Source organism: Triturus cristatus, chromosome 4_1, assembly GCF_964204655.1.
Source record: "Triturus cristatus chromosome 4_1, aTriCri1.1, whole genome shotgun sequence".
NCBI classification, from domain to species: Eukaryota; Metazoa; Chordata; class Amphibia; order Caudata; family Salamandridae; genus Triturus; species Triturus cristatus.
In genome coordinates, this window is record NC_140585.1 from 924,068,968 (window position 1) to 924,094,680 (window position 25,713).

The window sequence follows — 25,713 nt, forward strand, 5'->3', positions numbered from 1 at the left end:
ATTTATCTCTTATTTACAATTAATAATACATTCTTTATAATTAATATAGTTATTAATTCACTAATTAATACATATTAACTACGAAATTACAAATATTCACCTATTAATTATTAATTAACAATACATTAATTAGCAATAACAACAAATAAAATACAATAATCAATTATTTATATTTACTATATTTAACTAACTAATAACAATTAATTAATAATAATTACAAATAAATAAAATATATCGTTATTTATTTTATTTTAATTACATCCAACCCTATTCCCCTATAAACCCACAACCCACTACACATAAAAATTCACATAATTAATTTTAATTATCAATTAATCACTTAATAAAATTAAATCACCAATTAATTACTAATTAACAATTAATTAACTATAACAATAAATAAATATTATTAATAAACTAATTATAATTTATATAATTAACCAAATAATAAATTATTTTTACAATTAATAATTAATTAAAAATTATTTAATCTATTAATCAAATTAATTACCAATTAATAATTGATTACCAATTAATTAATCATAAATACCAATTAAACAATACATATTAATTCATTAATTATAATTACATTACTTCCCACCCTATTCCCCTATAAACCCACAACCCACTACACATAAAAATTCACATAATTAATTTAATTATCAATTAATCACTTAATAAACTTAAATCACCAATTAATTACTAATTAACAATTAATTAATTAACAATAACAATAAATAAATATTAATAAGAAAGTAATTATAATGTATATAATTAACCAATTAATAAAATAATTTTACAATTAATAATTAATTAACAATTAATTAATCAATTAATTACCAATTATTAATTAATTACCAATTAATTAATCATAAATACCAATTAAACAATACATATTAATTCATTAATTATAATTAAATTACTTCCCACCCTATTCCCCTATAAACCCACAACCCGCTCTGATACTAAAACGCTAAATTAAATATAAAATAATTATAAATCTCTAAACATTTATTTTTAAATGTATTAAAATACATTACAATAATCTTTAACATACAAATAAAATACATATTAAATGACATTACACTAAATAAATATCGATATTATTGACATCGAAATTTTTACTTACGATATTACTTATATCGATATTAAGTACTTCGATATTATTAACTTCGATATTACTTACCTTGGGATTGATATTCTGTACCTACGTTATTAAAAACACGATATTATTGTAGGTCGAAATTTAAAACTCGATATTTTGGCTAAACACCCATTTTCTCATATTCGATATAGTTCTCTTGGGCTTTTTGTCTTCTTTTTTTGGCTTTGTGCTGACTCTCATAAAGTCTCCATAGTCCCGATGTCTAATCTCTGGGAGTTTCTCTGATAACCACCATGAATGTAGCTGGAAATATTTTAATTTTGACAGTGTTTCATTGGTTAGGACTAAAAGTGTTTGCCAATCTATTCGGTTCCTACTATGCCTCAAATCTCCTAAAGTCATTAAGCCAGTATTCCTGAGTGGACTGCTCAATCTGTCCTGAAGCCATCCCGGAGTCACTGGAGAATCCCAAATTGGAGACACATCAGTATAATAACAGAGTACAAAAACATTTATCATAAGGAACCCTAACTTAAGTACTGCAAGGAGGACCTTCAACTATACTTGCTTAAAAAAGTTAGTGTCCCCAAACTTATAAAGGAACTTTTCTTTTCCCTGTTGCACCAGCATAACCCTATGGATTTGACCTGTCTGAGATCTATCTGGGTGATTTGCTAGCATTCAAATGTTCTTGAAGTGAAATGCCTAACAATGACTTTGAAACCAGGTAAAGCTACCCTTCTTTTTAAAAATCTCCCTAAGTTTCTTCCTGGATATCCTGACACTCTTAGATGACCAAGTAAAGCTGCTAACTCTCACTTGTATATTTTCCAATTTGCTCCCTTTGGAATGTTAATGGGATATTATTGAAAAAAAAGGTCAGCGTTGGGAGGATCATCATCTTAACCAGATTTACCCTCTCATAGATATTTATTGGGAGGTTACCCCGCTTCCCTAACTCATTCTCGATAACCTTCAGAGCCACAACTAAGTTCTTGCCAGGGAGGTCATCCAAGTTTTGTGGTATTACAATACTGAAATACCTTATTTGTTCATTACGATTCTGTATATGTTTTGTGGTTGCCTAGGACATTTCCTCGGTCTTTTCCTTATTTATTAAATACCTTGAGATTCTTCCAAACTCCTCAATATGGTGCTTATCTCTTGGAATACAGAGTTCTGGATTTGATGTATAACCAATAATATCACCTGCGTTTAAATCTATTTTGATATGGAAACCTGGAGCTTGAGGCGGAACCATGTCCTGATCTAGCCGAATGGTTTGGGCAAGAGGTTCTATATATAGGTCAAACAGAATTGGTGACAAAGGACACTCCTGCCTGATTCCTCTAGCTATTGAAAATGATGGTGTTAGTTCTTTGCTATGATTCCTATGAAGATGTTATAGTCACAGTTTAGCAATGAGATACGTCTTTAAGAGTCTGACTTTTTTGGCTCTGTACTAGGTTTCAGGATCATAACTAATGTGTCCTCATACCTGGAAGGAGGAATCCCTTCATTCTCCAAATAGATTGAATTAAATAGGATCTTCCAGACTGGTATCAATTCTACAGTCCGTCTCTTATAAAGCTCCCCTGGAATGCCATCTGTGCCTGTAACCTTGCTGTTCCTTAAGCTTTTAATCCGGTTTATATTTTCCTCTTATGTGATTTTTGCCTGAAGAACTGTGGTTTGCACCTCTGTAAGGGATAGTAATGTTTTTATCTCTGTACCAATATTTGATATCATTAATGTCTATATCCATTTCCTCAATATATATCCCGCTGATGTTGTTCACCATTTTATTCTGCATTTCCTCTGTTCAGGTAAGCTCTTTATCCATACCTTGCTCTATTAGTGAATCAATATGGTTCCTAATTTGGTCTACTTTGGTCTTCCAGGCAAGCAACCCTCCACTTTCTCTCCATACTCACAGTTCTGCATCTTACTAGCTTTCCACTTATCTTGTATCCTTTTTTCCTGGCAAATCTTGAGATCATTTTGTAAATTCTCTAACTCCAATCTCAGCATAGGGCTAGCTCAGCACTCTATTGCAGCAATTTGTAATTCACTTTCTTTCCAGGCAATACTCCTACTAAGTTTTTTAACATTGTCTTCCATTTTCAAATTAACTTTATATGAGATCTTGGCGATACACCCCTTTATGTACGGCTTATATGCCAGACCACTGCTTGACCAGCTGGTTTCCCAAGTTAGTTCTTCATTAATTAACTCATCTAGAAGAGCTCTATTTAGTGTCCACCTAGTTTTATTTTTAGAGGCTGGGAACTCTAAGGTAAGTTTAAGGTAAGTATAACAGCAGAGTGATCAGATATTGTTGCAGGGAGGTGAGTTATTGCCTGAGCCATTTATATCATTGATTTATCTTAAAGAAAGCAGTCTATCTGAAAGTGGTGAACATATTTTTACTATAGTAGGTGAAACCTCTCTGACTACCTAACTTCATGTGCCAGATATCAACTGAGCCCTAGCCATCCATTATATCCTTCAATTTCCTTCTAATTGTTCCTTAATGTATTTTGATTTGGGGCTCTTATTTTATGCAGTAATTTATTGAAGGGCAGTTTCCTTACATTAAGTAGGTTTGAAGACCAAACTCCAGCATTATTGCCAAGTACGAGGGAAGGAAGAACAGTGTTTAAACATAATGCTAATCTGGTTGGAAGTAAAGCAAAGCCGTAGATTAGCAATGATCCATCTGATCTTGAATGGCTTGCAGCAACAGTTCAAATGATGAGCCCTGTAGAGTAGCATATGATCTTCTAAACACAGAAGTCAAAGTGACTGCTTTTGTTTGTAAGGAGGCTTTGTGATTGTTAAATGTTCCACAGCTATCAAAAACGAGGCCCATGTATTTGTAAGAGTTGCCAAGATCAGCCTTCCTGGAGTTTAAGAACCAAACACCTTTTTTCCTTGGTTTTAGCAGTCCCACTATCATAATCTTTGTTTGTCTAATTTGATTCCAGGTCATTTGCTTTGCAGTAAGACTCTAAGATGTCCAATAGGTGTTGAACGCCTTTAGGAGCCTTTCTCATCTACATCATGTTATCTGCATACTGCATAAGGGGCAGATGTAATTGGCCTACTTTGGGGGCACCAACAGTTGTAGGATCACAGACATTTGCCAAATCTGACATAAACAAATTGAATTGGGGCAAACGCACAACCTTGTTTGACTCCATTAAGAGTTTGGATTTTCTTTTAGATTTCCCCACAATTACTGATCTTAATGCAGACCCATGTATTTGAATACAGGAGCTGGATGACTTTCAGTATGTGCAATGGGATAATACATTTGGTAAATTTAAACCATAGCTGGGATCTTGAAATTCTTTGAAAGCTGATAATCAATAACGTTTATATATAATTGTGTTTTTGTTAATCACCTTTGACACACTATTAATAAAGCCAGCATATTTTGTTCCGTTCTCATCCCACGACGGATCCTAGTTTGGTACAGGGAAATTAAATATCAACTGGTATTCCCATCCTCCAGCTCTTGTAAAATAGCCTTTGCAAAATACTGTGTTGCGGTATCTATTTGCAGGTAATTTGAGAGATCTGAAGGGTCACCTTTTTTGAAGACCGGTGGCCGAATTGACGCCAGGATTCAGTAATCAGTTGGAAGTAAATACATTTATTAAACAACAAATGTAACCACCTTGCCCTAAAACACAGCTTATACTTATATGGGACAACAGGTAGCCCTTGGGGCCCAGGGATCCTATGGTTCTCCCTTTAGAAATGATAGTGCTCACTTGTTTGTCGTTTACCCACATTATCAACATTTTCTGTGTAGAAATTGCTTTATCAGTGGCAAGGACCAATTTAAAGGATTGAATGAGATTGTAGGGGATATTTGTATTGTGTAGGTTCTGTAAAAACTGAACCGATTTGCTTTCCACTAAATGTTGAACCTCAGTGACTCGGCTTCTCTGTCCTATGCGGTTAAATAAAGACCAGAATTATTTGCTGTACCCCGTTCTGGTGGCATGAAACAAATGCAGCAAATACTTTTCATATGCTGCTGTTTTTGCTTCTTTCACTAGTTGTTTATGCCATTTTTTGGGATGTGTTTTTTCCAAGTGCCTTGATTACCTTAGAAGGCGCTTTGTCTTTTTTTTAAGGTCTTTCTTAAACCATCCATTTGGAAGATCCCTCTAAATGGCCTGACTTTTTTTTGAGGTTGCTGTCCCCAAACTACGTGACTAGTAAATTTGCTTGAGGTATTCTTCCCAAATTCGAGGTTAATATGGCTCGGGTGATGATGATGATGCAACCAAGTTAATCAGAAGTTGTTCTGCTTTGACTGCAAGTGCTTGGGTGCCTCGTCATTCTAAGCCTCCTCAAGTTGTCCGTAGGCAGTGTCACATAAAATAGATGATCCAGGAGGGGGTTTTGATTTAAAATGGTTGTACTCCGGGAGTTGTGGTCACTTTCAGATCTTTGGTTCAATTTGAAAATTGATGATAAGAGACACTGTATTTAAACTAACAAATGTGTAGTCAATCATAGTATTCTTGGATGTAGAAAAGTGAGTCTATTTTGTGTGTATATCATCGGAATATATCTCCCATTAGGGGCCCTGAGGCCCTAAGGCCCACAGCCTTTAATGATAGCAGCAGATTTTCTCCTTGGTAGGCATGCTTTTGTGGATCATAAACTTCTAAGTAACTGCCTCAGACCTCATTTTGACAATCAACCACCTCAGTTTCATAGTATGTTTGCATTAAATTTGGGTTAAAATCTCCAGTGACTAGAAGCTTGCCCTCTAGGTAGTCGAGAAGTAACATTTTTAGTCAGACTTCTAACTCTTTAATATGAGCTTTTTTCTTACTATATCTAGGATTAATGCATACATTGATTATAAAAATGTGCGAAAGAGGAGCATCTTGGACCATTCTTCTGCATGAATTGCTTGCAGTTTGTCAAACTCAGTGTTTCGACTATTTATTATCAATTTTAATTCTACTTTGACATGGCCAGCCCCCCATAGCCCTACCAGATACTAAATACTTGTGGGCTTGTTTATGAATACTTCAAAGCTGTTAATGTGGGTTAGTTCCAGGCTCCGTGTTTCTTGAAGGCATAAAATGCGCTGCCTTAAATTACCTTGGATTTATAAACCATACAGAGCTACACAAGATGGATTATTGTGGCTTAGTAAATCCCATTTCAGGGGTTGCATTGCCTTGCCTCGCCTTGCCTGACACATGGGCAATGCAAGACCTCTGTAAATCTGGCTCTTACATTCGAGCCAAGGAGTGCTTAGATCAAAGGGAGATCCCGTGCAAGTGGTCGCTCTTTAAGGATGCTTTTCTATGAAATTACCTCCCTCACTCAGGTTCAGGAACCTACCTTGCCTCTATGGTTTAGGAGGAAAATAAAGTCTTCTCTAGTATTGAGACTTGTTTAGGCCACTCGGAGGCAACACTTTTTTTTAAAAAAAACCAATGATGAATGCACTTACTTAATGTGTTATGTTTGATACAGGTAACTAATGTAGAACATTTATGAGAATTTAAATTATAAGACAAGCTGGATCGAACTGATTAGGAGCCCACCTCCATAGTGATCCACCGATGTTTATAATAGACCTTATACAATGAATAATTAAATGCCTTTCTTGACTCCCTCACTGAATGGCAGTGGTGACAGTATGTGAAATGAGCCTTGGTTAATCCATTAAAAGTGGTAAAAAAGAGTTTAAAAAAGGTTGGTACAGGATTCTGAAGTTATTTGTCTATCCATAATGGTCAGAATCCCAAAAAGTGAGCAACATCAATATGAACACTCTTGATTTAACATACATTTGTACTTTAAAACTCTACCTGACTTAATCATTATGAACTGTACTTTGGCAAGGTTTATTGTCAGGGGCTTCCTCTTACAATACAGATTGAATTCATCCAAATTATTCTGAAACTTATGCCGCATTTTAACAATTAATGTAGTATCGTTTGCAAATAAAATGTCTGACACAATATGTTAGTAGAAGTAGTATCCACAGTATTGAATATGAGGCTCCCTGGGGGCATTCATAAGGGATCTTGAAATAGGATCATGTTTCCTGCTAAGTCATCTTTGCTCTACCAAGAGAATGATTAAAAACCTCTATGATCAGGGACTAAGGTGTTCAACTGGTGTAGAACGGTCCCTGTAGATGGTGTTAAAGTTATACATTCAGCTGTAACTACCATACCATAGTCATTCACCATATTACTATTCTTTTCTGTCCCTGGAGGCTGATCTGTTACTTTCTTTAATCCCACAGACTGCGGCCAGCGTCCGATGGCAGAGGAAGAATACAGCCCCAATTTTGAGGGGGGAAGGGATTCAAGTCCGGGCTCCTGGCCTTGGTTAGTGAGTATCCAGGCACCCACAAGGGATGAGTTTTATCATCTGTGCGGGGGATCTCTCCTGAACAAAGACTGGGTCCTGACAGCCGCCCACTGCTTCAAAGGCGAAGAACAGTAAGGAAGAGCTCCTCTAACGTTTCTGGTCTTTATTGGGATCTAGTCACAACAGCGACTCCAGAATTATTACTCAGTAAGGAAGAGCTTCTCTGAATATTCTGACAGTTGGTGGGGTTTGGTCATCTTTCATAATGTCCTACTAGGGAACTCTTTGGTCCATGGTGGGATTTAATCACTACAGTTGTACCATATATTCTCTTTGTACAAGAACGTGGCACCTAATAGGATTACCAGATGACTACATTTCTTCAACACACCCTTTCCTAGTCCTGGGCTTTCAATTAACAATATGTTAAGAGTTGTATAATTTGTTCAGTTCCGTTGAGCATGCCTGAAAATAAGGCTTTATCAAAAGAATGCTTAGGACTGGAGCAAGTTGTGTCCTGTTGATATGGAGTCATATAGTAACCCCCTTCCCCAGCTGCAGGTCACTTCTGTCAACCCATATAATGCCTTATTAAGGACGTGGTTGGTTCTTGTTTGGGTGTGCCCACTATATTCATATTGAATAATCTCTTTGTAATTTGGTTGCTTGACTTAAGTGGTCAACACAGTCCTCCAATACTAGTTCTTATTTAGGAAATCTCGTCAGTGTGACAGTCAATACTTTTATCCCAAAAATCCCTTCTTCTAGGAAGGAAGTCTCTGGTTCTTGCTGGCTTTATTTGTTCTTTGCCCAGCGATTCAATAACCATTCAATAACATCTCTTAGTAGGGAAGTCTCTGGTAACTCCTACTGTAAACATGTAAATGCCTTGGAATGTGATCTTTACAGACAATATAGCATACTTGCCCAAGAGGTTCTACTGTCAGGCTATTAAAAGACAAGTAGGTGGAAGCAGTCGACACAGTGATACTTCAGACGTCAACGAGCAAGTGATTTCTCTTTCAAAGATTTAACCCATTTTGGCCCAAAAGAGCTATGATTTTTTCTTGACTTGGGTAAAGGTCCACTGGACGATAATCCACCAGTTTGCAGTTTGATTGGATATGGTTATTGTAACTAACTTACTGAAAGCATTAAATCACTACGAGAAGAGAACTGCTCTTTAAACAATTTTTAAAATCTAAAACCCACAATAGTCTTGAGATATGGTACTAAATATTTTGGAAGGGATTGTCAAGTTGGGGCACAAGGTTCTCATTCACAAAGGAAAATCTGAACTTTTCTTTCAAAGTTTTATGCCTAGGTTTGCAATAAATTTCTGATTGTTTTGGAATTCACATAGAATTACAGGAGTCCTTATAGGACGATGCCACTATTGCAGATTTCCAGATATGGTTCTGGAATTCTTTGCAAATTCCAAGTTATTCCCAGTCTTCACATACTAGTAGAAAGTTTCGTTTTGTTCATGAGTAAAGGCCCTACGAAAGTGAATTTGCACTTCTTATGGGTTTTATTTCTCCAAGGCGCAAATATGTTCCCTGGAGAGCAACATCTTTTCCTTCATCCACCAAGTTTCAGGGGTGTTTCCTCCCCATTCTCACCTTAGATAACTACTTACTTCTTTTCTTGACAGGTGTAATTCTCTCACTGCATCCAAGGTGGAAATACTAAAACAAATCATGAAAACGTGGAAACTCTGATGTTTGTAAATATTTACTGTTGGAATTGAAATCTCCCCTGCATAGTAAACAGTTGTATACCGCTACTCTGAGTGCCTGACTGCAAGAGAAATAGGTATACTGACTTTTATTATGGCCTTGGCGTCATGCTAATCTAGCATGTGCTCAGAGGCCTAGGCCTTATTGCTAATGCAAGATCTCGGACCTGCTCTGTGACTTGGAGGAGCGCAGCAAATGTGTCCTCATAGTTAACAGTGGACTACTGCCCATGCTCTGGGTGTAACGCATAAAGTGGTTGTTACAGCGCACACTGTTTTTGACTGTATGGTGCAACCAGACTTTTTTCCTGTATCAGTGAGAGTGCGCTCTGCACTGAAGTGTAAAGGTCTGCTATTACATGAAACCCAGAAGCTTGCACTAACATAGCATGTGCATTGCCACTTTTATGTTAGTAAGACTCTGTGACATGTGAGTCTGAATTCTGGGACCAGTGGAATCCATTTTGGATACCCCTGGTTTTAGCATGCCACAAGACGGAGGATCAGGAACGCTTCGCCCAGACATCAGAAGTGTATTGCCTGTATTCCTGTGCCTGGACGGTGGAGAATCAGACACTGAAGTGAAGAGATTGGAGATGGGGCTGTCTTTAGAAAACTCATTAGGTCCTTGTTAGCAAATAACTGATTAGTTCTTCTTGAGCACTGCTATTTGGTAAATGGTAGGTGAGGGGTAGGACTGCAGTTTCTGTTGTTTAAGATGCAGAAGATTCTAGGTGGTACCTGCTACTTTGTCTGCCTGTTCTTACTGCTTTAGGAAGGCTGATGACAGCCTGGTGCAGCGAACCCACTGTCCATCGTGCCCAGGCTTTGGGTACTCCTACTTGGAGTCAACCACATATCCGTCTGCAATGCAAGCCATCCTTTTGTACAAATGCTGTGTCTGGACAGCAGCCTGTAAAATGACATCTGAAAGAGAGCCAAACCCCACCATTTTTGGAAATTTAGACTGTGTATTCACATCCCCTTTCTACAAAATGTGTATAAAAGGGGCCCCAAACCATAATGCTTTGTCACTGCCCCAAATTCCTCTTGACCAAGAAAGGAAGAGCTGCTGTGCAGCCGGTGCTGGTGTCTACCTGACAACCAATCTCTCAGAGGTAATGAGACACCACCTGAATTCAACACTTGCTGTTAAAGGAGTTGAGGGTTTTCTTAAAGAGCCCAGTAGCCTGCCTGTCTACTTGGTCAGGGAAGGAGAATGCCTGGGCCTGCAGGACTAAAGACTGTCCAGAAGGAGAAGCCTAGTGTGCTGCTGACATGACGAATACCCAGAGAAAGCTGAGCACCCAAGAGAGTGGGCCAAGGGTGGCCTGTGCTGTGAGGATGTGCCCCCTTGTTGTTGCTGTGCAGTTCATGAGTGTGCTACATTAAGATTTTACTAGAGCATGTATACCCATGGCACTCAGCAGCCTGCCAACAGCTTGAGAGACTCATTGCTGCTGCTGATAATGATGAGGAGATGGCAGCTGCATCACAGAATGCTGGAACTCTCCCTTTTTGCAGGGTTATCCCCAAACCTTTTGCCTTCCTCCTTTCTTTTTTCCTAACCAGTTTTTGTTGGTTGAATGACTCTGGGCCATTGCTGATCAGTGCTAAAGTACATGTGCTCTCTCCTGTAAAATTGGTAAGATTGGTCTACACCCATTTGGCATATTTAATTTACCTATTAGTCCCTTTTACAGTGGTATCTCATATACCCAGGGCCTGTAAATTAAATACTACTAGTGGGTCTGCAGCGCTGCTTGTGCCACCCATGGAAGAAGCCTTTCAAACCTGTCTCGGTCCTCTGCCGCTGCAGGGCCTGCCTGCTTAGTTTACTGCCGCTGTGACGTGGCATTTAAAGTGTTTGCCACATCTGAAACTCCCCTTTTACTACATATAGGTCACCCCTAAGGTAGGCCATATGAGCAGGGTGCTGTGTTGGTAAAAGGTAGGACGTGCCTTTTCTGTGGGGCATGTCCTGGTAGTGATAAACAGCCTATTTGGTTTATCACTGCTGTGAGCGTGCCCTCATATAGGTTTGCATTGGGAATTCCCTGATATGTTTCAGTGTTTTTTCTGATATGAAAGGAGTAGTGTGGCCATGTTTGGAATAGTAGTGTTAAATCATGCTTATTGGTGAAAGTGGATTTGTTATTACTATTCAAGAAATGCCACTTTTAGAAGTGGGACAAGTGGGAAACCCAATAGACCCTTGGAGTCTTGTGCAATTAACTTATAAATGGGTAAACGTGCCTACAAGGGATTCTTTTCTCTACTTATTTTCATGTTTTTAAGCAATCATCAGTGGTAAGCTCTACACAGTAGCTTATAGAAAGTTATTTCCATAGCTGAATTACTTATTTCAATGTGAACAGATCTGCAAAAAATACTTTAAACGGCTGTATGCTTCTTAAAACCTAAACTTATATTGCAACAATATTAAAGGGTACAAAAATTCTATATGTATAAACATATAACAACACAACGTGACTGAGATTTAGAGATTTTTTGTTGCTATAGTTATCTCATTGTCAGTCACTAATGCTGTCACCTATTCCAAACAATGTGTACAAAGGGAAAATTGTGACTGATTATACAGAAAACTAATCCTTTAGTGAAAAAATGCACAGAGGAAACAGGCGTAAATGTCGACGGTCATGTTTGATTATTAATTGAAGTGATCGGCACGCCGACACTTGATAGTTCCTGTTTCAGTGGACCCCCGAGGAGTGAATGCCCACGTGAGCCTCACATTCCCGAGACCTTGTGATTAGTTCTGTGTGACCGCCAGCTACTCAACAGCGGTGGTATCGACCTGCAACACATTTTTAAAGTATCAGACTACATCAATCACTACAAGCTACGTATGTAGCCTTCTTAGGGTCCTTCAACATATGAATTTACAGTCCTGAAGATGGTCTAGCATATGCAAAACTAACAGATGATGGACAGAATGCAGAACAATGTCATACATTCACCCCAGTACAGAGATCTGGGCCTAAATCCATAGTTTTTTTGCTCACCATGCCGTTCCAGTTTGAACCCAGCCATATGCAAATCAGTCTTGACCCTGTGCCTCATGGGTACAGTCCAGCCCGAACTGCCAAGCCAGGTCCTCCCTGGACTGGAAACAAGCATCCTAGGACCGGTTTCGGGATTTCAACCCTCTTCAGCCAGGATAGCTTGATTCCAGTGGCATGGAGAGCACGGGACCCACGTCTGGGCATACCCTTCCCACTCGGGGTGACAAATGCAAAACTAACAGATGATGGACAGAATGCAGAACAATGTCATACATTTACCCCAGTACAGAGATCTGGGCCTAAATCCATCGTTTTTTTGCTCACCATGCCGTTCCAGTTTGAACCCAGCCATATGCAAATCAGTCTTGACCCTGTGCCTCATGGGTACAGTCCAGCCCGAACTGCCAAGCCAGGTCCTCCCTGGACTGGAAACAAGCATCCTAGGACCGGTTTCGGGATTTCACCCCTCTTCAGCCAGGATAGCTTGATTCCAGTGGCATGGAGAGCACGGGACCCACGTCTGGGCATACCCTTCCCACTCGGGGTGACAAATGCAAAACTAACAGATGATGGACAGAATGCAGAACAATGTCATACATTCACCCCAGTACAGAGATCTGGGCCTAAATCCATCGTTTTTTTGCTCACCATGCCGTTCCAGTTTGAACCCAGCCATATGCAAATCAGTCTTGACCCTGTGCCTCATGGGTACAGTCCAGCCCGAACTGCCAAGCCAGGTCCTCCCTGGACTGGAAACAAGCATCCTAGGACCGGTTTCGGGGTTTCACCCCTCTTCAGCCAGGATAGCTTGATTCCAGTGGCATGGAGAGCACGGGACCCACGTCTGGGCATACCCTTCCCACTCGGGGTGACAAATGCAAAACTAACAGATGATGGACAGAATGCAGAACAATGTCATACATTCACCCCAGTACAGAGATCTGGGCCTAAATCCATCGTTTTTTTGCTCACCATGCTGTTCCAGTTTGAACCCAGCCATATGCAAATCAGTCTTGACCCTGTGCCTCATGGGTACAGTCCAGCCCGAACTGCCAAGCCAGGTCCTCCCTGGACTGGATACAAGCATCCTAGGACCGGTTTCGGGGTTTCACCCCTCTTCAGCCAGGATAGCTTGATTCCAGTGGCATGGAGAGCACGGGACCCACGTCTGGGCATACCCTTCCCACTCGGGGTGACAAATGCAAAACTAACAGATGATGGACAGAATGCAGAACAATGTCATACATTCACCCCAGTACAGAGATCTGGGCCTAAATCCATCGTTTTTTTGCTCACCATGCCGTTCCAGTTTGAACCCAGCCATATACAAATCAGTCTTGACCCTGTGCCTAATGGGTACAGTCCAGCCCGAACTGCCAAGCCAGGTCCTCCCTGGACTGGAAACAAGCATCCTAGGACCGGTTTCGGGGTTTCACCCCTCTTCAGCCAGGATAGCTTGATTCCAGTGGCATGGAGAGCACGGGACCCACGTCTGGGCATACCCTTCCCACTCGGGGTGACAAATGCAAAACTAACAGATGATGGACAGAATGCAGAACAATGTCATACATTCACCCCAGTACAGAGATCTGGGCCTAAATCCATCGTTTTTTTGCTCACCATGCTGTTCCAGTTTGAACCCAGCCATATGCAAATCAGTCTTGACCCTGTGCCTCATGGGTACAGTCCAGCCCGAACTGCCAAGCCAGGTCCTCCCTGGACTGGATACAAGCATCCTAGGACCGGTTTCGGGGTTTCACCCCTCTTCTGCCAGGATAGCTTGATTCCAGTGGCATGGAGAGCACGGGACCCACGTCTGGGCATACCCTTTCCACTCGGGGTGACAAATGCAAAACTAACAGATGATGGACAGAATGCAGAACAATGTCATACATTCACCCCAGTACAGAGATCTGGGCCTAAATCCATCGTTTTTTTGCTCACCATGCCGTTCCAGTTTGAACTCAACCATATGCAAATCAGTCTTGACCCTGTGCCTCATGGGTACAGTCCAGCCCGAACTGCCAAGCCAGGTCTTCCCTGGACTGGAAACAAGCATCCTAGGACCGGTTTCGGGGTTTCACCCCTCTTCAGCCAGGATAGCTTGATTCCAGTGGCATGGAGAGCACGGGACCCACGTCTGGGCATACCCTTCCCACTCGGGGTGACAAATGCAAAACTAACAGATGATGGACAGAATGCAGAACAATGTCATACATTCACACCAGTACAGAGATCTGGGCCTAAATCCATCGTTTTTTTGCTCACCATGCCGTTCCAGTTTGAACCCAACCATATGCAAATCAGTCTTGAACCTGTGCCTCATGGGTACAGTCCAGCCCGAACTGCCAAGCCAGGTCCTCCCTGGACTGGAAACAAGCATCCTAGGACCGGTTTCGGGGTTTCACCCCTCTTCAGCCAGGATAGCTTGATTCCAGTGGCATGGAGAGCACGGGACCCACGTCTGGGCATACCCTTCCCACTCGGGGTGACAAATGCAAAACTAACAGATGATGGACAGAATGCAGAACAATGTCATACATTCACCCCAGTACAGAGATCTGGGCCTAAATCCATCGTTTTTTTGTTCACCATGCCGTTCCAGTTTGAACCCAGCCATATGCAAATCAGTCTTGACCCTGTGCCTCATGGGTACAGTCCAGCCCGAACTGCCAAGCCAGGTCCTCCCTGGACTGGAAACAAGCATCCTAGGACCGGTTTCGGGGTTTCACCCCTCTTCAGCCAGGATAGCTTGATTCCAGTGGCATGGAGAGCACGGGACCCACGTCTGGGCATACCCTTCCCACTCGGGGTGACAAATGCAAAACTAACAGATGATGGACAGAATGCAGAACAATGTCATACATTCACCCCAGTACAGAGATCTGGGCCTAAATCCATCGTTTTTTTGCTCACCATGCCGTTCCAGTTTGAACCCAGCCATATGCAAATCAGTCTTGACCCTGTGCCTCATGGGTACAGTCCAGCCCGAACTGCCAAGCCAGGTCCTCCCTGGACTGGAAACAAGCATCCTAGGACCGGTTTCGGGGTTTCACCCCTCTTCAGCCAGGATAGCTTGATTCCAGTGGCATGGAGAGCACGGGACCCACGTCTGGGCATACCCTTCCCACTCGGGGTGACAAATGCAAAACTAACAGATGATGGACAGAATGCAGAACAATGTCATACATTCACCCCAGTACAGAGATCTGGGCCTAAATCCATAGTTTTTTTGCTCACCATGCCGTTCCAGTTTGAACCCAGCCATATGCAAATCAGTCTTGACCCTGTGCCTCATGGGTACAGTCCAGCCCGAACTGCCAAGCCAGGTCCTCCCTGGACTGGAAACAAGCATCCTAGGACCGGTTTCGGGGTTTCACAGTGGACTACTGCCCATGCTCTGGGTGTAACGCATAAAGTGGTTGTTACAGCGCACACTGTTTTTGACTGTATGGTGCAACCAGACTTTTTTCCTGTATCAGTGAGAGTGCGCTCTGCACTGAAGTGTAAAGGTCTGCTATTACATGAAACCCAGAAGCTTGCACTAACATAGCATGTGCATTGCCACTTTTATGTTAGTAAGACTCTGTGACATGTGAGTCTGAATTCTGGGACCAGTGGAATCCATTTTGGATACCCCTGGTTTTAGCATGCCACAAGATGGAGGATCAGGAACGCTTCGCCCAGACATCAGAAGTGTATTGCCTGTATTCTTGTGCCTGGACGGTGGAGAATCAGACACTGAAGTGAAGAGATTGGAGATGGGGCTGTCTTTAGAAAACTCATTAGGTCCTTGTTAGCAAATAACTGATTAGTTCTTCTTGAGCACTGCTATTTGGTAAATGGTAGGTGAGGGGTAGGACTGCAGTTTCTGTTGTTTAAGATGCAGAAGATTCTAGGTGGTACCTGCTACTTTGTCTGCCTGTTCTTACTGCTTTAGGAAGGCTGATGACAGCCTGGTGCAGCGAACCCACTGTCCATCGTGCCCAGGCTTTGGGTACTCCTACTTGGAGTCAACCACATATCCGTCTGCAATGCACGCCATCCTTTTGTACAAATGCTGTGTCTGGACAGCAGCCTGTAAAATGACATCTGAAAGAGAGCCAAACCCCACCATTTTTGGAAATTTAGACTGTGTATTCACATCCCCTTTCTACAAAATGTGTATAAAAGGGGCCCCAAACCATAATGCTTTGTCACTGCCCCAAATTCCTCTTGACCAAGAAAGGAAGAGCTGCTGTGCAGCCGGTGCTGGTGTCTACCTGACAACCAATCTCTCAGAGGTAATGAGACACCACCTGAATTCAACACTTGCTGTTAAAGGAGTTGAGGGTTTTCTTAAAGAGCCCAGTAGCCTGCCTGTCTACTTGGTCAGGGAAGGAGAATGCCTGGGCCTGCAGGACTAAAGACTGTCCAGAAGGAGAAGCCTAGTGTGCTGCTGACATGACGAATACCCAGAGAAAGCTGAGCACCCAAGAGAGTGGGCCAAGGGTGGCCTGTGCTGTGAGGATGTGCCCCCTTGTTGTTGCTGTGCAGTTCATGAGTGTGCTACATTAAGATTTTACTAGAGCATGTATACCCATGGCACTCAGCAGCCTGCCAACAGCTTGAGAGACTCATTGCTGCTGCTGATAATGATGAGGAGATGGCAGCTGCATCACAGAATGCTGGAACTCTCCCTTTTTGCAGGGTTATCCCCAAACCTTTTGCCTTCCTCCTTTCTTTTTTCCTAACCGGTTTTTGTTGGTTGAATGAATCTGGGCCACTGCTGATCAGTGCTAAAGTACATGTGCTCTCTCCTGTAAAATTGGTAAGATTGGTCTACATCCATTTGGCATATTAAATTTACCTATTAGTCCCTTTTACAGTGGTATCTCATATACCCAGGGCCTGTAAATTAAATACTACTAGTGGGTCTGCAGCGCTGCTTGTGCCACCCATGGAATAAGCCTTTCAAACCTGTCTCGGTCCTCTGCCGCTGCAGGGCCTGCCTGCTTAGTTTACTGCCGCTGTGACGTGGCATTTAAAGTGTTTGCTACATCTGAAACTCCCCTTTTACTACATATAGGTCACCCCTAAGGTAGGCCATATGAGCAGGGTGCTGTGTTGGTAAAAGGTAGGACGTGCCTTTTCTGTGGGGCATGTCCTGGTAGTGATAAACAGCCTATTTGGTTTATCACTGCTGTGAGCGTGCCCTCATATAGGTTTGCATTGGGAATTCCCTGATATGTTTCAGTGTTTTTTCTGATATAAAAGGAGTGGCGTGGCCATGTTTGGAATAGTAGTGTTAAATCATGCTTATTGGTGAAAGTGGATTTGTTATTACTATTCAAGCAATGCCACTTTTAGAAGTGGGACAAGTGGGAAACCCAATAGACCCTTGGAGTCTTGTGCAATTAACTTATAAATGGGTAAACGTGCCTACAAGGGATTCTTTTCTCTACTTATTTTCATGTTTTTAAGCAATCATCAGTGGTAAGCTCTACACAGTAGCTTATAGAAAGTTATTTCCATAGCTGAATTACTTATTTCAATGTGAACAGATCTGCAAAAAATACTTTAAACGGCTGTATGCTTCTTAAAACCTAAACTTATATTGCAACAATATTAAAGGGTACAAAAATTCTATATGTATAAACATATAACAACACAACGTGACTGAGATTTAGAGATTTTTTGTTGCTATAGTTATCTCATTGTCACTAATGCTGTCACCTATTCCAAACAATGTGTACAAAGGGAAAATTGTGACTGATTATACAGAAAACTAATCCTTTAGTGAAAAAATGCACAGAGGAAACAGGCGTAAATGTCGACGGTCATGTTTGATTATTAATTGAAGTGATCGGCACGCCGACACTTGATAGTTCCTGTTTCAGTGGACCCCCGAGGAGTGAATGCCCACGTGAGCCTCACATTCCCGAGACCTTGTGATTAGTTCTGTGTGACCGCCAGCTACTCAACAGCGGTGGTTTCGACCTGCAACACATTTTTAAAGTATCAGACTACATCAATCACTACAAGCTACATATGTAGCCTTCTTAGGGCCCTTCAACATATGAATTTACAGTCCTGAAGATGGTCTAGCATATGCCTTCACTATATAGACCGAAACATCGACATTTACGCCTATTTCCTCTGTGCATATTTTCACTAAAGGATTTGTGAGTGACCATGCAAAGTGGAGGAGTGCTGGTATACCTCACCCTATGTGCTCATGATGATATTGGGAGGATATGATGTGTGCCCCGTGATAATGTTGTCATAATGTTTTTGTAACCTGTGCAACCTTTGAGTGTTTACTTGATTGCACTATGGTGTTATGTTATGACAATTGCCTGGTTGGCAAAGTGATTTTATGATCTGTGTAAGGTCATGCCAAGTGCCTAATGGCACAGTGAGTTATGTGATTGTGGTCTTAACTGTTTTATGTACAATGCAAAGGATATTTTTGTGGTGTGCCTAATGTATCACTGGTGTGTTTGTGTTGCGCAAACGCTTTACACATTGCCTCTGGGATAAGCCTAACTGCTCTGCCAAGCTGCCAAGGGGGTGAGCAGGGGTTATCTTAGGTGTGTAGCTCCCTTACCCTGACTAGAGTGGTGGGTTCTGCCTGGCTTAGGTGCATACCCTGGCCAACCAGAAACCCCATTTCTAACCCTGATTTATCTGGAGGCGACAACTGCCCCCGAAGACACCACAACAATGGATCTGGCCTGGAATCATCTGCGACTGCCTCTGCCGAGAGCCTATCTGCAGTCATCTGTGCTGAAAGACAGGTACTGATGTGCTTCATGTTCATCCCGAGAACCGTGTACCAGGTGAGGCTGCGGTCCCCATAAAAGAAGAGCATTGCCATTAGGGTGGGTGTGCAAACTATTTCCGGCAGATAAACCCTGGGGCTTAGCCCGCGCCTGGGGAAGTGAGTCTGAGTTGCTTGAATGAGGCTGCTGCGCCCACCTGAGAATATTCGCTAAGAATATTGAAAAAGTAATAGCATAATCTCGACCATAATGAGAGATAAAACTATTATTGGGAAAGAGGGGGTGAAGAGCCGTACTATTAGATCACAATTTATGACAACTCTGTTTAACTTACCATTGGATTGTGTAGTGTTTAGATCTGCTCTGAAACTAAAGTAGTTTATTTTTACATAGTAGGTAAGCAGTGGGTGTTAGGTTATTGTGTCTGTTGGCTGAATGTTAAGTTCTGAGCTCTTGATGCAAGACTACGAAAAGCATGCAAGTGCTTGTCCTCGCTACCATGAGAGTCAAGTGCGGAAGGGGTTGCACTTGGCCCAGTTTGCAGAGCCATAACAGGACGGACCCCAAAACACCAATGGCCAATGAACTCAATCAACATGGTTGGGAGCCAGTAGCCCCTGCTTGTCCTGTGACCCCCTGAGGAGGGTCCAACATTTACCTACTGAGGAAGGGATCCCCACCCTGGGGTAGATTTGCTCACGTGTAATATTACACCAAAGTTATGTAATAATACATATGCACAAATTAATTATAAATTGATACAGTCCAATAACAGATTCCACAGGACTCCTATTCAGTTGGCTTGTAGCTCTCTGGCAAGTAAACATTATGTACCAAAGGAAACTTATGGTAATTATCCAGGCACAACTTAGATCCAAAGTGATTCTGGTGTACTCTTGTATGCATTTAAATATTGTATTTCCCACTTTTGTTTCTTGTTACGCTTTTATTTTGTATCCTATATTTGTGTCAAACTAGTACTGTGCAAACGTTTTAATGATTATTGAACAATTACAGTTAATTTCAACCCAATGCATTTTTGGGCTGAGCGTCCCTTCTTCAAGGGGCCTTGTTATTAAAGCCATCCCTGTGCCTACCAAGATCATTACCCCGTCCGTCAAGGGGACAAAACCAGCAAATAGTCCTATTTTTTTGGTAGCCTCGTTATTTTCGGCTCACTTTTCCACTGATTAATGTTCCAGGTGTGGGTGGGTGGGCGTTCACATCAGATGTGGCACTTGCCGTAGATCCAAGGCCTCTGGAGGTGCATGCAACCAGGTGGTCAAGGAGAAAAAGCAGACCATTGACCCGCTGTGCTTTTAATCCCGCTGCCTCTGCGCCTCCGGATGATGTCACCCCCTCCCTGGAAGTTCTCCGCCGGTGACCCACCCTCTTCTGCTCCTGCCCTTGGAGCTAATAATGGCAACACTCTCCTAAGTGCAGGGTACGCCAGGCCTAGTGCGCTCATAACATTCACATTTTTGACCATCACTCGTACACAAACGCCCCATCCCTGTGATAGTTGAGTCATACTCAAGTGTGTGGTTCTACCAGGACGTAGCCATTAAAGAACACAAGAATCCTTCAAGGGATGAAAGGCAGTTACACCGAAGTTAGGCATGAGAAGTAAGCAAGGAAGGAAGGTAACACACATTTTGTACTGCAACAGTCTGGAAATATATGAACCAAATAAATTTCAGCCACGGTTCCTCAGTCCAGTGATAAACACTTACAGATGCATTGTCGCTAGCAAATTCTTTCTATTTACACTTCAAGCAGGGGCAGGCACCTGGTGCACTTTACATTCCATCCAGGGTTCTGGGGCTAATAATGTAGTCAACATCCAAATATACAAGCAGTCACAGTCACATCTGACTAGGCAAGGGATGGAAAATACTCGCCGTTTGCTACAAAACACACATCACCAGGGAACGGCATCACACACCCTCCCTGCTGGGGTACCTGTGGCCTGACCAGCCTCCAGGCAAAGCCCCCATACATAAGCAATTCCAGGCAACCAAGAGTACGGCTGAAAGGTCAAGGATCACCAGTAGGTTAGTCTGCCCTCCAGCCAGCCCTGTGCCCACCAAGATAATTACCCCGTCAAGGGTACTAAACCAGCAAGTAGTCCTTTTTTTTTTTTTAGATAGACCCATTATTTTCTGCTCGCATTTCCACCACAGGGTGATGAGGTCACTAGTAAAATTGCCCTCCCCAAGTCACATCTGCGCTTCCTTGGATATTGTCCCTATGATTGTTTGGATGAAGACCTCTTGGCTCCTATGCAATAGGTGCATCCCATCACTATGGAACAGCTCTCTACTGCACAGAGTGGTTCAACTTCTTGACTGATTCATTCATAGCTCCAAGGGGTGAGCAGTTTGGTCACAGTGAATGCGGGTTAACTTCTGACCAGAATATTGCTGTTCCTGGGATCCTACTCTTTACTTTTAAGAGGGATGCGAAAAGCAATTCCTGAACCACCCGCCTCCCTGAGGGGGACATGTCATTACCTCTAGCATATTTGACCAAGACTTCTGGAAGATCCATTACCACAGAATCTAGCACCTTCTGCAGATGGCCGAGGAGTTGTCCAACCGCAGCCCACTGATGCCTACCCACTGAAGTCTTATCCCCATCAACAACTATCCGCTTTCCAACCTGGATTCATGGAACTGCTCGCCTACTCTACGAATAAATGAATGGCCGCACCAGCAGATATTCATCAGCATTCAAATGGAGGCTGCAAGGAGTGAATTAGGAAAAAATCCTTGTTACCAGACCATCTGTTGTCGCACCAAGGTAAAACCAGTAGGAGGGAGGGAGAGGAGCCAACAAGCATTGTAGATACCACGACCTGTTACCAGAAGAAGGCGGGTATTATGCTCGAGGCATGTAGACGTCCTCCCCCTTACCCCCTTAATGGCCTCTGGAGGCAAGCCCAATGCTACCACTGTGGTTGTAGCCCTGATTCAGAAGGAGTGGGTCGTGAAGTAGGCTAAGCGGAACAGTGCGCGCTCACTTATCTGCATAAAGTGAAACTGTGTGAGTTGAGCGCCTTAATCATGCACTAAGAAATTGTGGTGTACATTTTGATGTCTGTAGTGAAGATATGACCTCATCAGGGCCACAATCATATGTGTTTGGAGCTGCAGATTGCTGGACCTATACTCCCTTGCTTACACCCACAAATGTATCCGACTTGGACACTGCTACTAGTTCAGATATCTTGAAGGCCCCAAAGAATGCAAGGAAATAAGCCAGCCTAAAAAGCAAAGTTTCATACTGTGAAGCGCATACATTTAGTAGTATTCCAATGACATGCAACAGCCTAGACACATCAGTCGGTCTCCTGATATCCTACACAACCGGGGCAATGCGCTTCCATCCCTTTAGAGCCCTTCTAACCCGGAAGTCCTTTGTTGGGTTCACTGCCCCCTGACCAGCACCACTGACTTGCCAATCTCCCTCTGCTTATCTAGGAACTTCAGAACATCAGATGCGCTGAACTGCTCTTCCCCAACGTCTAATTTCCATCATACAGTCTCATATGCACACTCGCTGCTTGGTGCGTGGGATGCTGTGGACAGATATGGGACAATCGGATACCAAGCTTTCACAAGTCCAGTGGGAATGCCGTCATCACCTTGTCTGCCTCTGGCCATAGCGCTCTGAATTCTGCCAACTTAAAACAGGGCAAGGCATCAGCCATTGTGTTTTTTACCCCTGGCACATGCTTGGCAGTGAAGTCTATGTTGCAAGTCAAACATCTATGGATTATAGTCTTGAGTGATCTCAGGACAATGGGGAATTTTGCACTTTAGTTGTTGATGGCTGCGACTGCAGACAATGCATCTGACCAGAATATTATTCTCCTGTTGGCCAGAAGCAGCCCCCCAGATATGCAATGCTGCCACAATTGGGAACAGCTCAGGGAAATTAAATTGCTACTGATACCAGGTGCCAACCATTCTGCTGGCTAGTGTTGCATACACTACCCGTTGCAAAAAAATGGTCCCAAAACCCAAGCTCCCCACAGCATCTGTGTAAGGGTCCAAGTCAGAATTGGAATGCACCTGTGGTGCCAAAAGAGTGTGCCATTGAAATGCCCCAGGAATTCCTTCCAAATAGCAGTATCCTCCCTGACCTCGTGAGACAGTCTTGTATGGTGGTGCTTGGCACATAGGCCCAACATCGCTCTAGATGTGTTTTTGGAGAACACCCTCCCAAATGGGGGGCACCTTAAGTGCAAAGTTCAGTTGCCCTACTAAAACCTGCAGCTGATAAAGCGTGACCTTTTGTGCAGTCAGGCACACCTCAAACGATGCCCGAAAACCAGAAACCTTGTCCTGGGGTAACCTGCAAATCCCTGCCACTGAGTCTATTTCAATACTCAGAAATGGCAGTGAGGTTGCACGCTCTTTAATTTTGTCATCTGCCAGAGCACCCCTAAAGCTTGTATCAAATCACGAAATCCCTGGAGAGCATGCCCACAAGCCATGGAACCTTGGGGGGCCCATTAACAAGAAATCATCTAAATAGTGCACTGTCATCAGATGTCACCAAGTCCCTCACCGCCCACTCCAGAAAGTGACCAAAGGTTTCAAAATGAGCACAAGCAATGGCGCAGCCCATAGGCATGCACAGATCCACATAGTACTGACCCTCAAAAGTGAAGCTCAGAATGCGGGTATCTTCCTGGTGAACTGGTAAGAGGCAGAATGCCACTTCTATGTCTGTTGTAGCCATCAGAGCTCTGTGCCCCTGCTTCTGAAGCCTACTTATCGCTGCATCAAAAGAGGTGTAACGGACTGTGCACAAGTCCTGTCGCAAGCCATCATTTATGAATGTACCGGAAGGGAAGGACAGGTTGTGGATCAGGCAGAATTTGCCCGGTTCTTTCTTGGGCACCAACCCTAGTGATCAACACAACAAGCCATCTAATGTTGGAGTAACAAAAGGGCCAGCTACTCTACCAGGATGTACTTCTTTGAGGATCTTCTCCCTGGCTATCTCTGGCTGATTGAAATCAGATTATTGATTACTCCGTGGCACATAAGAGGGTACGGCTTTCGAGGGGATCAGAAAGCTGTCCTGAAACCATTGTAATGCAGATATGCATCCTGGCTATGTTTATATTTTCCAAGCAAATGTGCCAGTATGTGCAGACGTATGGAAGACACGGCTTTGAGCATAGGGCTGTTAATGTCCTTTGGGTGTTAGCTGCTTATTTGGCCATCCATGTTTCTTGGAACACTTTGCTTCTAGCTGCTTTCACAAAATGAGCACAAGGGCTTCTACTTGCAAGCGGTCCATCTAAGACATTCTTTTTTATTGTACTGCCAACAGGCTGCTTTTTGTTTCTCCTTCATCTCTGTCTGCCCAAAAGGAATGCAGATAACTTGTGGAGGAAGACCCCAGAGTGAACGATGAATGTCATATATATATGTCTCTCTGGTCCCATGCGACTTCTAGTCATGCTGTACCTTGGAAGTCAGATGCAGCATTGTGTATCAGTGACATGTACCCAAACAATTGTGGGGTGAATGCTGGGAAAGTGTATTTTAGGATTGCCGAATATATGCATAACCTTGTCAACCAATTCTTCAGGGACCACTCCCCCCATACTTTTTAGACTTGTGTTTTCTTTCCTTTCTTCCCTGTTTTGCCTTTCCCGGGCACCACCCCCACATTTACCAAAACACATCCCAGGACTCTCCTCTGTGTATCTTTTCCCTCATCTTTTTGGGAACATGCCATGCTAAGCAGCTGAAGGGTCGAGAGTGAGCGAAGCTGTTCCGAAAAAGGATGGGATTCGAGTTAAGGTGGCATTGCCCTGTACCCTGTACCCCGATTAGTGGGTGCCATGCCCGTTAAAGACTGCGCCCATACCTGGCGTGCTGCACTGCCGGGTACCTCCCCCGCACCCACCCTGCTGGATGCAGATAATACATCGGCCCCTGCTGCTTGGGCCACTTGGGATGAGGACCCTGAATTTGCGACATCCCTAACTGCCGTCGCGCCTTGTGACGCTACCGTAGTTGCCGTAGGGAGGTCTTGCACAGCAGGAGATACAACCACCTTACCTGAGTTGCTCTCAGCATTTCTCTGCCCTACGACCCCACATTGACATTATTTATGCAACTCATGGAATCCTGCCCGATGGATGGGGGTTCACCCTGCCACTGACTCACACATTATATTTGATGCCCCTGGCAACTGGTTCCCTGCCTCGCTCACTGGCACCAGAAGTACATCTGTATTGGGCCAGCACTTTTTTTCTGTCTCTTAGAATGGCTCACGGGTGGCTGGTGGTCTTTTCCCAGGTCTTCGGACGCCATCTTCAGTTCCCAGTCTATGCCGCGAGTCTTCGCTGCTTTCCAGATGCCACCTTAGCCTCCATTCGCAACTAACTTGTCACCAGTTGGAACTCTATCCCATCATGCTTTGCATGGAGTCGATTTAAAAATGTTGTTAATGTTTTTGCCCTCTGAGCTAAATGTGCCACAAAAGATACCAGTGCTTGAGCCATTCTGCTGCCTAGGTAGGAATTGAAAATACTCCTTGCCTTCTTGCTATGTGTGTTGGTGGAGTTCTTGTTGCGCTCTCTCTCTCATCCATCTCTCATCCTGCAGCAGGATTTTGTCTGTCGCCAATCATTGACAGCCTTTCTGTCCTACACCCTTCTTCAACGCCTAGTCACTTGCACTGAGAAGC

The 25,713-nt window shown here is 43.0% G+C and overlaps 1 protein-coding gene across 2 annotated transcripts in view; it reads left to right on the forward strand.

Moving 5' to 3' along the window:
• The window catches only part of LOC146855829 (uncharacterized), a 209,013-nt gene that overhangs the window by 28,261 nt on the left and 155,039 nt on the right, over window positions 1-25,713 (forward strand). The window contains exon 2 of one of the 2 annotated variants that reach the window (XM_085650667.1): window positions 7,401-7,599. In XM_085650667.1, the coding sequence (XP_085506793.1) occupies window positions 7,401-7,599 (199 nt within the window). Of the gene's footprint in view, window positions 1-7,400; window positions 7,676-25,713 lie in introns of those variants that run through there. The other variant, XM_085650666.1, reaches the window with a different exon arrangement.